At 43.7% G+C, this 14,648-nt stretch overlaps 1 protein-coding gene across 1 annotated transcript in view; it reads left to right on the top strand.

Moving 5' to 3' along the window:
* Positions 1-14,648, top strand: part of USP10 (ubiquitin specific peptidase 10) — a 72,579-nt gene that overhangs the window by 50,273 nt on the left and 7,658 nt on the right. Inside the window, exons 5-11 of the mRNA XM_038538136.1 lie at positions 6,444-6,535; positions 7,045-7,154; positions 7,547-7,602; positions 7,823-7,926; positions 10,380-10,479; positions 11,241-11,418; positions 14,063-14,228. Coding sequence (XP_038394064.1) covers positions 6,444-6,535; positions 7,045-7,154; positions 7,547-7,602; positions 7,823-7,926; positions 10,380-10,479; positions 11,241-11,418; positions 14,063-14,228 — 806 coding nt within the window. The remainder of the gene's footprint in view (positions 1-6,443; positions 6,536-7,044; positions 7,155-7,546; positions 7,603-7,822; positions 7,927-10,379; positions 10,480-11,240; positions 11,419-14,062; positions 14,229-14,648) is intronic.

The following is a 14,648-nucleotide window of genomic DNA, read 5'->3' as shown; positions in this document are numbered from 1 at the left end:
AGCAACATGAGTATGTCTTGAAATACAAGAAAGACTGTTAACCAACTCAGGTTTTTTTATACACTGGCAGATTTCATAAGAAAGTTGAATTTTAACTCAGCCACTTAATGCGTAAGCTGTTTCAAAAGTGAAGACAGCAGTATCAGTTTTGTACCTTTCATGTGATATGGAGTCATTCTGGCTTACCGTGCCTTTCCCGTTATATTGTTATGAGAAGGGTGGATTGAGGAGGCCATCCTCCTGAGGTTGCTGTCTCAGTGGGTCTGAGTGGTAAATTACACTGACAGTAATGAATTGGAAAGAAGGTCTCTGGAGGAGAAGTCTGTTGTTACAATCAGCTTCTGATTATTTGCCCTAAAAGAAGGTAAAATAGAGAACCAGCAGTGATGACTGCAGCACAGATCTGTCTTCAGACTTCAAGCTCAGGATGTACCTTGTCTTTTCTCCTTTGGCATCACCCTGCTCACTTTAAATTCTTTTGACCTCAGTAATTACAATGCTTATTGAACTTTAAGATAATACAATGGTAGATGGAACCGGAGGCAAGAGTTTACCAAAACATTAAAAGTTTTCATATTGGCTTGTCTGCAAATCCAGAATGATCCACTTGAATTATAGTAGCAGGATTCATTCATTTTATCAGGGTTCAGTAATAGTGACAAGTGATTATGGAAAAGGGTTAGGATTATCTGTGTGTGCGCGTGTTTCACTAGGTAGGAAAAGAGGAACACGCTGACAGATTTTGTCGAGTATTGATGTCTGGCTCAGTTTATGGTTATTGAAATTCTTTAGGAGGAAAGGCCTATAATGTATACTATGTTACAAAACCAAAACTTTACATTGTTTGGATATTTGTTTCTTAAGAGAAAATCCTAGACAAGATATTTAATCTTTTTTTTTTTTTTAAGATTTTATTTATTTATTCATGAGTGAGAGAGAGGGGCAGAGACATAGGCAGAGGGAGAAGCAGGCTCCATGCAGAGAGCCTGACGTGGGACTCTATCCCGGGTCTCCAGGATCACGACCTGAGCCAAGGTAGACGCTCAACCACTGAGCCACCCAGGCGTCCCTTTCAAGCTTTTGTATCTTTTGAAATGGAACCGTATATATTCACAAAATGTTCAATACTTAATTTTAAGTAATTTAACTTCTTAGAGTACTGAAAGTTGTTGATTCACTCAAAGTTTTCCATAAATTTCCTTTTTCTTTCTCTTCCTATCTGCATCAGTTCTTTTTTAAAAATTTATTAATTGGGATGCCTGGGGTCCTGGGATGGAGTCCCACATCGGGCTTCCTGTAGGGAGCCTACTTCTCCTTCTGCCTATGTCTCTGCCTCTCTCTGTGTCTCTCATGAATAAATCTTTTTAAAAGAAAGATTTATTTAGACAGCAAGCAGTAGTGGGGGGGGGGAGTAGAGGGGGAGGGAGAGAAACCCTTAAGCAGACTCTGTGCTGATGCAGTGCCCAACGGGGGGTTTGATGTGGGGCTTCATCCTAGGACCCTGAGATTAAGACCGGAGCTGAAATCAAGAGCTGGACACTTAACTGAGCCACCAGGTGTCCCAGTTCTTCATTTTCTAATAAGGATTATCAGCACCTATAACAAGCTGGCCATCCTGTTCGGTGTTCTCTGTACACTTCTTGCATTATCTTGTGTCTTTGCTGCAGCCATGCATGGTACAGCTTGTTGGCTCTGTTACAAGGGAGGAGCCACATCTTCTGTTCCAGGTTGCAAAATGAATGAAGTGGCAGAGCCAGGCTTTGAACCCTGATTGTCTGGTTTGTCTTTCTGGGTTCCTGCCTTGAGTCTCCTTCACAGGGGCACCTGGAGGCTCTCTGAACAATGTGATAGAATGACCATCAGAGTCCACTGGGTCATTTACCATAACCAACAACTTTAGTCTCCAGATGTTTAATTCATCCCCAGTGCTCTTAATAAATTCTTTGTGTAGGCCACCCACTGTCTCAGTCAGTGAGTAATGATTGGCCTTGTTATGAGTGTTGTCTAAGGAATAAGATAGAAAAGGAACAGATGTCTACAGAAAGAGCAGTGATTTTTGCAGAGGGTGTTGTGGGCCAAGGGCCAGTAGGAGAGCCACTAGAACCAATAGGGATGGCAGGATGAAGCTGGGACAAAGAAGGCCTGAAGTTTGTTTCTTGGACAGAGAGGACTCAGCAGAGCAGTGGGCAGTGTGAGGGAGTTGTCTGGAAGGAGGAGATGCCTCTGATAGAGGGTGGAGTCCATGGTGCCTGCTGCCACAGAGAGATGCCATGTCCTTCTCTAGGTGCCTTCAGGGAAGGTTGTTCCATTCCAGCCAGTCCGTCTTAACCTTGAGAGTAGTGTTGAGGCTCCTTTTAAGACCCTAATGACAGAGCAATAATCTATTTTATTTTATGCCAGTGTAGAGAAAGGTTTTCTAGAATAGCAGCATAATGATTAGGGAAAATTTAGATTGTTCAGTGTTTCTTCATATGTTCTGAGTCTATAAAGATACTAATCTACAAACTTATAAATATTGTACAAGAAACTCTTTTTTTTTTTTTTAAGATTTATTTATGTGAGAGAGAGAGAGAGCAGGGGAAAGAGCAGAGGGAGAGAGAGCATCTCAAGCAGACTCCTCACCGAGTGCAAAGTCAAGGGGGGCTCGATCCTGGGACCCCAAGATCATGACTTGAGCTAAAATCGAGTTGGCTGCTCAACTGACTGTGCCACCAGGCTCCCCTGTACCAGAGGCTCTTTATTTTAAAGACTTAAAGCTAGTTCAGTACATTCTCTAGTAAATGTCCCGAGTGTCCTTTTGTTCTACATTAAGTGAGTTTTGCTATGTTCATTTTGTGGATGGTTGGCTATTTGGAATGTTCTGTTACTTGTAGTTACTGAACAAACCACTGGGTGATGCTGAGAGACTTGAGTTTAAGATTGTAGAAGCTAATCTGAAATGGCTTTTTTCCTGCCTGTTCCTTAAAATAAGTGAACCGAAATCAATGGCCAGAAGCTGGCATTGCTTCAAGGGAAGGGTTGATGTAGAAACTAAAGCTTTCTGTCCAACCAATACACAGTGCTTCTCAGTTCAGCGTTGGAAAGAAGTCAGCTAATAGTCAACTTTAAATTGGGTATCTTCTCTGATTCTATAGGGCTCGAGTATCTCAGCCTGCAGGTGTGCACATTACTCTGGGCATGTAGCTCAGTACAAACCTAAGAGGACATGCGTTTTCCAGTGGAGCTTAGAGCAGTTCTGGATATTTTTGCACCTGTTTCCCTCTTGAGAGTGGAGTTGGCCTTGTCATAAGTGATTTTTTAAAAAATTTAACAAGATTCAAAGTACTTTTGACTAACTATAAACATGGTTTTGAGTCTGTTGAGACAGTTAACAAGAGAGGGAAGTTTCAGATCTTTTATTTCAGTCCCTGGTCATTTTCTTTCCATTTTCCATCAGTGTCTGTACTGAACAGGGATTACTGTCACTAAGCCACCCCACATCTTTCTTTGCTCTTGCACCCACCTTAAGAGATGTTGCCTCCTTCCTTTTCATCTGAAATGGAGGTTGCTGTTTCCTGTCTTTCCCCACTATAAACTGTGGTGAGTCTGCCCTTCCCTAGCCCTCTCCCTCCCACAATCCTGTGAGCCTCTTAGTGACCCCATCCTGCCTCAGGCAGGCGCAACTTCCCTCCTTGGGGCCCGAGAACCTGCTTCTGCCTCCACTGTGAACACAAACTGCCCTGTCCTTCTAGATGATGGTTACAGCTGCTTCGTGGCTTGCCACTCAGACACGGGTAGTGCTTAGCGCTCCACTCCTGACACATCACTCCTCTTGAGGTGTATGGGTTGTCAGGATGTACACTGCCAGCCCCCAGCTATGGGACTCTGTGTGTGAGTGTGTATAATCTGGGTACCTCTTATCAGTGCCTCCCAAACTGAACTTGTGATCTCACCATTGTACAAAAACAAAAAGAAACCTACTCCACTGCGTGGAAGACACTATCACCCCAGCCAGGGATCTTATGGTATCAGCTACGGTTTGCTGTCATTGGGTCCTGGCTGCCTCAGGGTTTCTCCAGTCTGTGCATTTGGCTGAGAGCATCTCCTCCACTGATCCCCCTTCAGCTTAGCATGCACTGGGTTTCCCCTTCTTCACCCCTCTACAGGCTCTCCTGCAGCAGGGCCATCTCTTAGCCACCTCTGTGCTTCCAGGACCTGGTGCCCAGGCAGGGCTCAGCGAATGGCAGCATGTCGTTGTGGAGGGCAGTTGATTTTGAGTCTTAACAGTTATGTGAAAACTTGATATTGCTGTCTGTACCTATAAAAGTGCTATGGCGGGATCCCCGGGTGGCGCAGCAGTTTAGCGCCTGCCTTTGGCCCAGGGCGCGATCCTGGAGACCCGGGATTGAATCCCACGTCGGGCTCCCGGTGCATGGAGCCTGCTTCTCCCTCTGCCTATGTCCTCTCTCTCTCTCTCTCTCTCTCTCTCTCTATCATAAATAAATAAAAATTAAAAAAATAAATAAATAAAAGTGCTATGGCAAAGATTCATGGGGTCATGCTAGAGTTTTGGGATTGGTGCTTATTTGAAAATGCACAGAATTTTTTATTCAGAATAATTGCCAATCTGTGGCACACACTGGAGAGTATGGACTGTTGTGACAACATGCCCCAAAGACAAATGTACCACTCCATTGTAAGTAGGAGGTCTCAAGTCCACGGGGCATGTTAGTACGGAAACCTTTGAGTGAAAGGGTTGTAGAGTGGAGCCTGTTAACTATTGAGAGGAAAAGCAAACCAGGTCACATGTCTGCTCAGGTGCACAACCTGTACCAGTTCCATAACTCTCTGGACCTGTGTTTTCTCACCTCTTGTAAAGTGAGGAGGGTAACAGTGTCTCCTTAACAGGGTTGTGAGGATGATTATGAACAGTGCAGATGATGCCCCCAGCACAGTGTCCACTACATACCTGGTGCTGTCTGCACTGGGGGCTCTCAAATGGAGCTTATAGTTCAGTTCTGTAAGTGACGTGGTCCTCCCTGTGGCCGACTACTGTGCCCCGTAGTAGGAGAGAGATGACAAGAGCTTTTTAAGTCCAGACTGACTGAATAGATCCCATTGGGTTTTCTTGAGCCTGTAATGCTTTACTTTTTATAAATGGGAAAATTATTTTCTGTGCTTCCTTAGAGGAAAGGGGGCATTTACTCTCAGAGGGCATTACTCTCAGGGAGTGTGTGCATGTGGATGTTAGAATTTTGCAAAGTAATTCCTTGAGTTAACGCTGAAGTCTGAGACCTGCCAGTCCAGCTGTATTTTATAAATGAAAAACTGCTTTTGTTTCAATTGTGCCTTGAATGGATACTGGCATTATATATACACTTACTTTTTCTTTTCTGGTACACAATTTAAAAGTAAAGGGAAGCAGTGTGGAATGGCCACAGATCACAGATTTCAGGTGCTGGCTGTGCTGCATATCTCCTGAGTGATCCCAGGCAAGCTAGTTAACATTTCAGAGATTCTGTTTCCTTAATGGTAGTTCTTCTGGATTAGTAGGGATTAGGTGTAGCCACATAGCAAGTATAAGTTGTAAAGCACTTGCTGAATGTGGAAGATGTTCATAAGTTGTGGCTGTCACTGGTACAAGACTCATAATGGGACACATCGAAGCTTTGCCTTGTTTTAAAGCATTTCTGAACAAAAATATTTAAAGCATCTAATTAAAGTATTAAAGCATTATATGAAGATGGCATTCACATCTGAATGCAGAGAAGACCGTAGAGAAGAGGGATGTCAGAGGATGCATCTGAGGATAAATGTATTTCTCAATGGAGTAAGGGCATTCTGGCACACAAAACATTCCACAAATTGGAATTCTAATGAAAAATACAATTTAGTTAGTATGAGACAGTTGTCCCAGAAAGGTGTATTGTCCCTCACTGCACAGAGATCACTGTGATATGTTAGGTGCCATGGTGGGTGCTGGGAGTATGCACTAGTTGAGGGCTCGGGTCCTGCCCGTGAACTCCTTCCTCCATAGCTGGTGTCTGATGACCTGCGCTGTTTGCAAGGCCTGCCTCGCCAGCAGTGTGCAGGGGGGAAGCCTGTGTCTCTCATGTCTCTGTCACCTGTGTTACCAACATATCTCAGCCTTTTCTGTTTCTTGTTAAAGTAGTTCTTGTGCTCCCCAGTTACATTCCTATGGAAAGATAAGTAAATGTTGATGTTTGGGGGGATGGTGGGGGGACAGAACATTAAAACATTTTTAATCCTTAAATATTGTACACAGTGTTGGACAGCACGCAGCTTCAATACAGTGTGCCTTTTCTTTGAATATGTGCTCTCTCAAAGGGTTTTGTGGTTTTTTTTTTTTTTTTTTTTAGCACTCCCACAGAGTATAAGAGTTTACTTCCATGTTATTCACTAGATGTCATTAACTTCTTAAATATGCTTCTTCACTCTTTCAGAGTTACTGGAGAATGTAACCCTAATACATAAACCAGTGTCATTGCAACCCCGTGGGCTGATCAATAAAGGAAACTGGTGCTACATTAATGCTGTATCCTTCTCAAGTGCTGTCCCCAAGGCCGGCTGGCTGCACCTTCCCCTTTCTCCAGTGCATTTGACTTCATTCAGCTGCCCTGGAGTTTGAGTCCAAAGACTTGCTTCCTTATTTAGTCTGCCTACCTTATAAACAGAGTTATTCCTGACCCAAATAAAGATGAATTGTTGACTGGTGAGTGACAGAATCAGGTGACTTTTATTTGCATTAGAATGGCCCTGACTAGTAGGGCAGCATGTCCATTTACAGTTGGAAATACTTTAATTGATTTATCTTGGTCCAATCAAGTTTCCGTATGTAAATGCTGATTGCAGAGTAAACCCCTATGTCGAAATCACAAGACAGTTATCCTCGTGGTTGTTAGGTTTATTCCTTTCTGTGTTTACATCTGTCAGTCTTTCAGTGTCTTTGGTTTATGTAGTTTTATATGCGTTGGGTTTAATGCGTCTTTCAGAAATTTGGAGTGTGTTTCATTTCCTTTACACTTCCTTACTGCCAATACTTAGACGCTGCAGGCACTGGTTGCTTGCCCTCCGATGTATCACCTGATGAAGTTCATTCCTCTGTATTCAAAAGTGCAAAGGCCTTGTACATCGACACCCATGATAGATAGCTTGTAAGTAAGGTGCTTCCAAATGTATTAGGGGGCTGGGTTTTTTTTGCCTCTGATAATTCGAATTCAAATAGTTAAGCAAATGGGTCCTATAATTTTATTTTTTTTTTAAACGTACTGTTCATGCTTTTATTGGAGGTTAACCAGAAATGGAACTGGAGCATTGTTTATTTGTATTCTTCAAATTTAGTTACATAAATGTAGTGTTTACCAGTGTATATTACTCACAATATACCAAAACCTTATGTAGAAAAGATTTAAGAACTCATTATTATAGCATCGGTTACTTAAAATTCTCCATCTTCATACTAACAGTCTACTTAGCTATTGAGGCTCTTTAGTAAAAGATCTTTTTAAAAGAATGTACTAAACTTTTTTTCCCCCCGTATTTATAGTGTTCGGCTAATGAATGAGTTTACTAATATGCCAGTACCTCCAAAACCCAGACAAGGTGAGTGAAAATGAGGTCTTCTGATGCCCATTACATATGGACAGCAGGGGGTCAGGTGACTGAATGTCATGAATTCAGTCTTGTTGGGAAAAAAGGTTTCTAAAATGCAAGGTGCTACACTATTCTCAGATTGTGTGGGGGTGGAGGGGGAGTCCCAATCCTGCTGCTTTTCGTTTTAAGACTTCATTTTATGAAAATCTGTGTTCTGTTTCCATTGCAGCTCTTGGGGATAAAATCGTGAGAGATATCCGCCCTGGAGCTGCTTTTGAACCTACGTATATTTACAGACTTCTGACAGTTATCAAGTCGAGCCTGTCGGAAAAGGTTTGCCACTGCTCTCATGCAGCCAGTAGAAAATTCGCCTCTCGCTCCAATCTCTGCCTGCACTGTTGCATGATCAGCGCTCATCCTGCACTTTCAGGCCTGGGATTTGCTGGGTGTTCAGTAGATCTAGGCTTGTTATGGAGTCAATTGCTTGAATGAATATTAAAAATATGATAATTATCATAATCAGAGCCAGTTCATTCCTCATTTACTGTGCAGCAGCAAGTACTCTTATAAAAGTGCTTTCCATCCATTAGTTTACTTAACCCTGTGAGTAAGGTATGATTGTCTCCTTGTTACATTTAAGAAAAGTGAGATCCTTGTCCAAGGTCACACAGCTCATAAGTGCAAGGCCTGGGTCATGTCAGCGTTCAGGAAAGCTAGATTTTCATTGTACTCACATGTTTTAGCAGTACCTTGGCTTTCTTTTTAAATTTTATTTTATTTATTTATTCACGAGAGACACAGAGCACATGCGAGAGAGACAGAGACACAGGCAGAGGGAGAAGCAGGCTCTATGCAGGGATCCTGACGTGGGACTCGATCCCGAGTCTCCAGGATCACAACCTGGGCTGAAAGGTTAAACTGCTGAGCCATCCAGGCTGCCCTCCTTGGCTTTCTTCTATGCACCTTTGGTCATACATTTTGCTTCTGAAGGCATGGGACCAAGGGCTAAGGAGGGTCTTCTGCAGACTTTATGATGAGTCAGTATAAGCAATTGAATGGTGCTTAGGGAAATTACTTAGAGATGATTTGGAAATCATAAAAACAATTCCGCTGAAGCTAAATAAAGTAATATCCAAGCTCCTTGTTTTGAAGAAGGGTAAATGGCCAGGGCAGTGTAGTAAGATACCACCAGGGATGCTTTACTGGGCATGTTGTAGCTGTCAGTGCTTAGCTCAAAATTTACATTTCGCAGGTAATAAGTAATGTAGAGAATGTTAGGAATGCATTCTGCCCTCAAAAAGCTCACTTGTCCAATAGGGGAATTAGATATGTAATCTAAGAAGACAGACAGCAAGAGAAGTACTAAAATAGATGTGTACACCGATGCTTTAGAAGCTAGAGGAGGGTCACCCAGCTCAGGTGGAGGCAGGGGTGAAGGAGTGAAGGTCAGGGTCATCCTGTGGTTGAACCCCGCTGAGATCCTGCCTAGTAGTTATGTTCATGGACAGAGGTGTCTTTCAAAGTTACGTGAATATTGGCTGTGTTGGGTCCCCCACACCACCTTCAGGTTTGGTGATTCAGTGGAAGGACTCACAAGACACAGAAGCTGTTATCCTCACAGTTAGGATTTAGTACAGTGCAGGATGCGAAGCGAGGTCAGACGTCCACTGGGAACCTTGAAGCTCCTCTCCCAGGACACCACAGAGAACACATTAATTCCTCAGTATCATCAGCATGTGACAGCACATGTGAAGATGCTGTCTGCTACAGAAGCACATTGAAGACTCAGTGCCCAGGGGATTTACCAAGGGCTGGTCATACAGGCATCCTCTGCCTGGCGCAAACCAAAATTCCAGACGTGCAGAGGGAAAGCAGATGTGCACCATAAACCACACTGCATGATTTCGGCACAGTCCCTTTTCACTTCTTGGAATGGGGGGAACCCTCCCCAAAGCCAAGTTCCCAGATGCCAACCAGGGACCAGCCCAGCAAGCAGGCCTTTCCAAGAACAGTAGCACTCTTCATGCTTCTTGAGCCAGTTTCTGCTGTTTTCCACACATGCAGATCATGCTCAGCACCAAACAGCTGCTGTGTGGAGCAAACAGACATACCTGGAGACTGCAAGAAGAATTTGAAAATCCTTGGAACATAAGGTTATTCTCCAAAGAATGAAATAGGAACTAATCCCGAGATTATGAGACAAATAACTGATTATGAGACAAATAACTGATCTGTAAATGATTTTGCTAATGTGTGTGTATATCAAACTGTTAGCTAAATCTATGAATCAGTAGAGCTTTTCACTTATAATTTAGGTCCTTCCCCCTATAATAGTTGCCCATCATCCAAAATAGGAGGCACACAGGGCTGCTGTTCACAACTCCCAGGGTGACCATTACCCCTGGGGTTGTGCGGTGAGGGCCTCAACCTTTAGTTCCTGTTCTTTTTCATGTTAACAAGAGAACAACTGTTAACTTTTTTATCATAAAAATAATGTGTATATATATATATTGTAGAAAATCTCTAAAATCCAGAAAAAAATAAAAATTCCTACTCTACCTTCCTACATAAAGGTGTAATGGGTCCCTCCCCCATACTCCTCCCGCCTCAAGCCACCCATTTCAGTGATCAAAGGAGAGCTCATGTGATTTCCAGAAACATTTTACATTAAATCTTGTTGAAAGTTTAAGGGAGTCCTAGTCTGAATATGCAGGTACAGCATTCATTCCCTGCAGGCCTCGCATGGTGATCACTACAATTAACATGCTTGCGTCTGGCCTTTTCAGGGTCGACAAGAAGATGCTGAGGAGTACTTAGGCTTCATTCTAAATGGACTTCATGAGGAAATGCTCAGCCTAAAGAAGCTCCTGTCACCGAACAATGAAAGTAGGTTGTACTCTATTTGCCACACTGTGTGAGGACCTTTCCTTCGGAATTACTTTTGAACCGATGTCACCTGCTCACGTAGTATGTTGCTTTTCCCCAGGTCATTGACTCTTTGTGTCCCTTCCTCACTAGGGCGACTCTGGATATCTTTGTATTGCTTATTTTATAGACCATTGAGAATGTTCTACTTGGATAAATCAAAATATATCCAGAACCTCTGCCTTTTTTTTTTTTTTTCCCCTTCAGCTTTTAATTAGAAAAATGATCAAACATCCTGAAAAGCTGGGAGAATAGTTTGGTGAAACCTGTATTAGTACTAGATTCTGCAGCAGCTCACTTGTTGCCATGCTGTTTCTTTCTGTTCCCACACGCAGTTTCCTGAGTGACACAAATTAAGTTGCAGATAATAGTTTAGCTCACCCCTAAATGCCAAAGCCTGCATTTCCTGAGGATGAAGATGCTGTCATGCAGGACCAGAGCCCTTTCCCGAATTAGGAAAACTGGCTGTGGTTGCACAGTACCGCCCCCTTTCCCGTCCACCTTCAGATTTCTCAGTTGCCCCAAGCACACCATCTTTGGTGGTTCGCTCAAGTAGGGCTCTGGTGGACGTACAAGTTGCATTTGTTCTTAATGCAGGATGCATCCTGACTTCAGTTTTAAAAGCTGACTCTGCAGGTGGTTTATGTAGAACCTTTCTTTAAAAATTTATTTTGCTGCTGTTGTTGCCAATGGCAAGCCTAAGCAGACTGTCTCCTTTTCAGAACTCACTATTTCCAATGGACCCAAAAGTCACTCGGTGACTGAAGACGACCAGGAAGAACCAGGCGAAGGAAGTGAGGACGAATGGGAGCAAGTGGGCCCCAGAAATAAGACTTCAGTCACTCGCCAGGCGGAGTTTGTTCAGACCCCAATCACTGGCATTTTTGGTGGACACATCAGGTTTATGCTTTTCTGGAATACTTTAGTGTTTGCCTTTTTCAGGATTTTGCTGTTTTGCAGAAGGGGGAGGGTATAAGATGTGTCTGAGAAATTTCGGACCTGATGGCTAGCCTTCACGCATTTGTGCCCACTTTGTCCCTGGGCTTCCCTGTGTTGTTTCTGGCTAGTGCTTTGACTACTCCCAGCCCACCCTGCATGGCCCCTCGGCTCAGGGTGCTGCACCCCCAGGGCTGGGCGGCCACGGTGAGCCCTGCTTCCTCAGCCCATCTCACCCTCACTCCATCGGCACTACATCCCTTCAGTCAGCTTATAGCTAGGTAGGAAGAAAAGGACTCGTTAAATTAAATCCATGTTTTGTTAAGAGAAGAAAGTCTTGTGTCTGGCTAGAAAAATATTAGGGGCCAGAACCGAGTGAGCCGGAAAGGTAAGGCAGTGTGGAAGTGGATCCTTTTGAATAAAGGGGCACATGGGGCCTCCTGGAGCTCTTCTCTGCTCCCATTCCTGTCAGCCAGCTGCTCATTGCTTCTTCATGATGTCCTTCTAGAAGGATTTTATTTTATTGCATTAGCGCTATTCAGGACCACCGTGATATGGGACTCAGGAGCCCTGGGGCCGTCTCCAAGGAATGTTCAGTCACCCAGAGGGCCTCATTAGAGCAGGATTTCCTCTCAGAAGGCCTTGCGTTGTATCCTACAAAGGTGGTGTTCTGGTGAGACGGCCTTTGCTTATCCCAAGTGCTGTGTGTGCAGAAGAAGTAACACCCTTTTCAAGGCATGGAAAATTCGGCCTCTCTGCTCTGATACAGCTTAGGTTGAGCCCCGTTCAGTAGGTGAATAAACCTCAGGACGTCCACTAGCTCCTCCACAAGCCATCAGCACTGCTCTGTTGGACAGGATTCAGAAGCCAGTCGTGCTACCTTGAACAAGTCATTTCTGTGCTCTTCACTGTGAGCTAGAGCCTGTGGGCCCCTTTCTATTCTGGAGTCTTTCCACACCAGCCCTGTGGTCAGGTGTGCTCTGGGGAACACCCAGCCCCAGACCGCGGCCTCTGTAACTTGTTTTTGCCAGATGCAATTCCTTGGGCTGGGCTGTTTTGGGAAGGGAAGAGGGATCTAGGTCAGGCGACAGCAGGGAGAGAAGGCTGTCTTACACCTTTAGCTCTGCATTAGACCTCTGATGTTAGCATTCTTGAGCCAACCCCTTAGGGACAGGAGAGCGGATGAAGGAATATATATATGGGTATAACAGCAGCGCCATACCTGTGCATAGGTGGAATATCAAAATTGCAAGGCCCCTGAGGCCAGCATTCCCAAAGAGTCCACACTTAGTTTGTGAATAACCAGTGGGGGAAAACCAGAATCCACTTGGGAGAAATTTCTAGCTTGGCTTGCATGGCTCTGCCAGGCCTCTAGCCTCGGTGGGCTTTTTATTTTGAAATTGATTGTTGATATTTTTGAGAAATGATAAAGCAAAGATAGGAATTATTTTTTATGATTTAGGAAACTTCTTTCCTGTGTGCAGTAGCCATCATTAAGCACATACCCTTATACAGACGGCCAGAGGTTTTTCTTTTTAAAATTCACCCTTATTGCATTGGCTGGGTTTTCACTTCCCCCAGAAAAACCAGCACCTTTCTTCACCTTTCCCCTCAGGCCAGGTGAATAAAAGTCAGGCTATTGGAGCCAAGAGGACACTTCTTGATTCCATTACCAGTTTTAATCACTGCTGCTGGCACTGCTATTCTTGGAACCTGGGGAATGGCCTGTTGCTCCCAAGTTTGTACACTCAAAGGAAGGGAACATGAAGATGGGTCTTTATACCACATTTTAGGAAAGCAGCATGTGGACACAAAGCCCTAGGCAGAAAGCTTTTTGCTCTTCACGGCATCTTCTCTATAAAGGCTGTGGATACCGATGCACATCCATTGATTCCAGTCGTAAACTAGGTCACTCAGACTGCAGAAATGGAATTCCTTGTTGAGCTCCTGGAATGTTTCCTTGCTGGGCCTAAATGAAAGATGGGCCGAGCACACAAGTTTTACTCAGAAAAACTTAGAAAAAGAAAAATGAAATGAAAAACCAGCTAAGAAAACAAGGGTGAATTGGCATCCTTCTTGAGGGTGGTAGGTAGCCTTGTTTCCTGGAATGTTAACTTATTTTTTATTACACATCCTGCTCCTCTTCTTTTGTAAGTCATTTTTGTAGGGGGGAAAATGCCGTTAAAAATACTCTGTTTACCTTGGGGTTTCCTCTGTTTTATTAGAACAGGCTCTGATACTCTGAGAAAGTGGAGTGTCAGCATTTTGAGGCCATGGCAGGATAGATGCATTTATTAACTGGTGTGTTAAAAGTGTGGAGTGGAAGTGAAGGAATCTGGAAGATGAAGTCTGTTTTATTCTAGTGTGCTTGTGCTGGGAAAACTATCAACTGGTGGATAGTTGCTAGAAATACTTAGGAGGTGGTATTTGGCAGGATTATTTTTAAGTTCAGTATATTTTTGGCTTTTCTGTTCTCTCTGGTCTTCTGAAAATGATTCTGAGCAATCTCATTTTCAGTGTTAATGCCTCTTCTGCTGCTGGATCATCTTAAGGGAGAGTGGGAAGGAGTGGTCTCTGACGGTTGTCTGTTTTTGTCTCTGCCTCTCAGGTCTGTGGTTTACCAGCAGAGTTCAAAGGAGTCGGCCACTTTGCAGCCATTCTTCACCTTGCAGCTGGACATCCAGTCTGACAGGATCCGTACGGTCCAGGATGCATTGGAGAGCTTGGTGGCAAGAGAATCTGTCCAGGGTTATACCACGAAAACCAAACAAGAGGTACACTCATAGCTGATCGTGAGCATTTGTGCTAATGCACCACGGTCTGCCTCTTAAGCCTGTTGCCTGTTTTAGACAGAGGGTTTCCATGTTTTTAGAATGAAATGGTTGAAGCAGATGCTCCCAGCCAACCTCCTTTACCTCTAAATCATGTAACCCAAGATAACGATCGCTTGGATTATTTATCCTGAGCTGCATTTAATTTTCTGGTAGTCTAATCATGATGTGATAACATCAGTACTACCTCTGACAGAGGCCACATAGCTTCTCTTTACAGCCCTGATGTCAGAGCACAGTTTGATGAGATTAGTTGGGATAGAAAAGAGATTCCAAATGTATCTATTTTGCATTTGATTATGGGGTTTCAGGGACATCGAAAAATAGAAAGCTGTTTTCATGCCTGTTAGTCTTTAATTTGAT

The sequence above is a fragment of the Canis lupus genome, chromosome 5 (assembly GCF_011100685.1).
Source record: "Canis lupus familiaris isolate Mischka breed German Shepherd chromosome 5, alternate assembly UU_Cfam_GSD_1.0, whole genome shotgun sequence".
NCBI lineage: Eukaryota > Metazoa > Chordata > Mammalia > Carnivora > Canidae > Canis > Canis lupus.
Note: the sequence above shows the minus strand (reverse complement) of the source record. Positions and strands in the feature narration are given on the sequence as shown.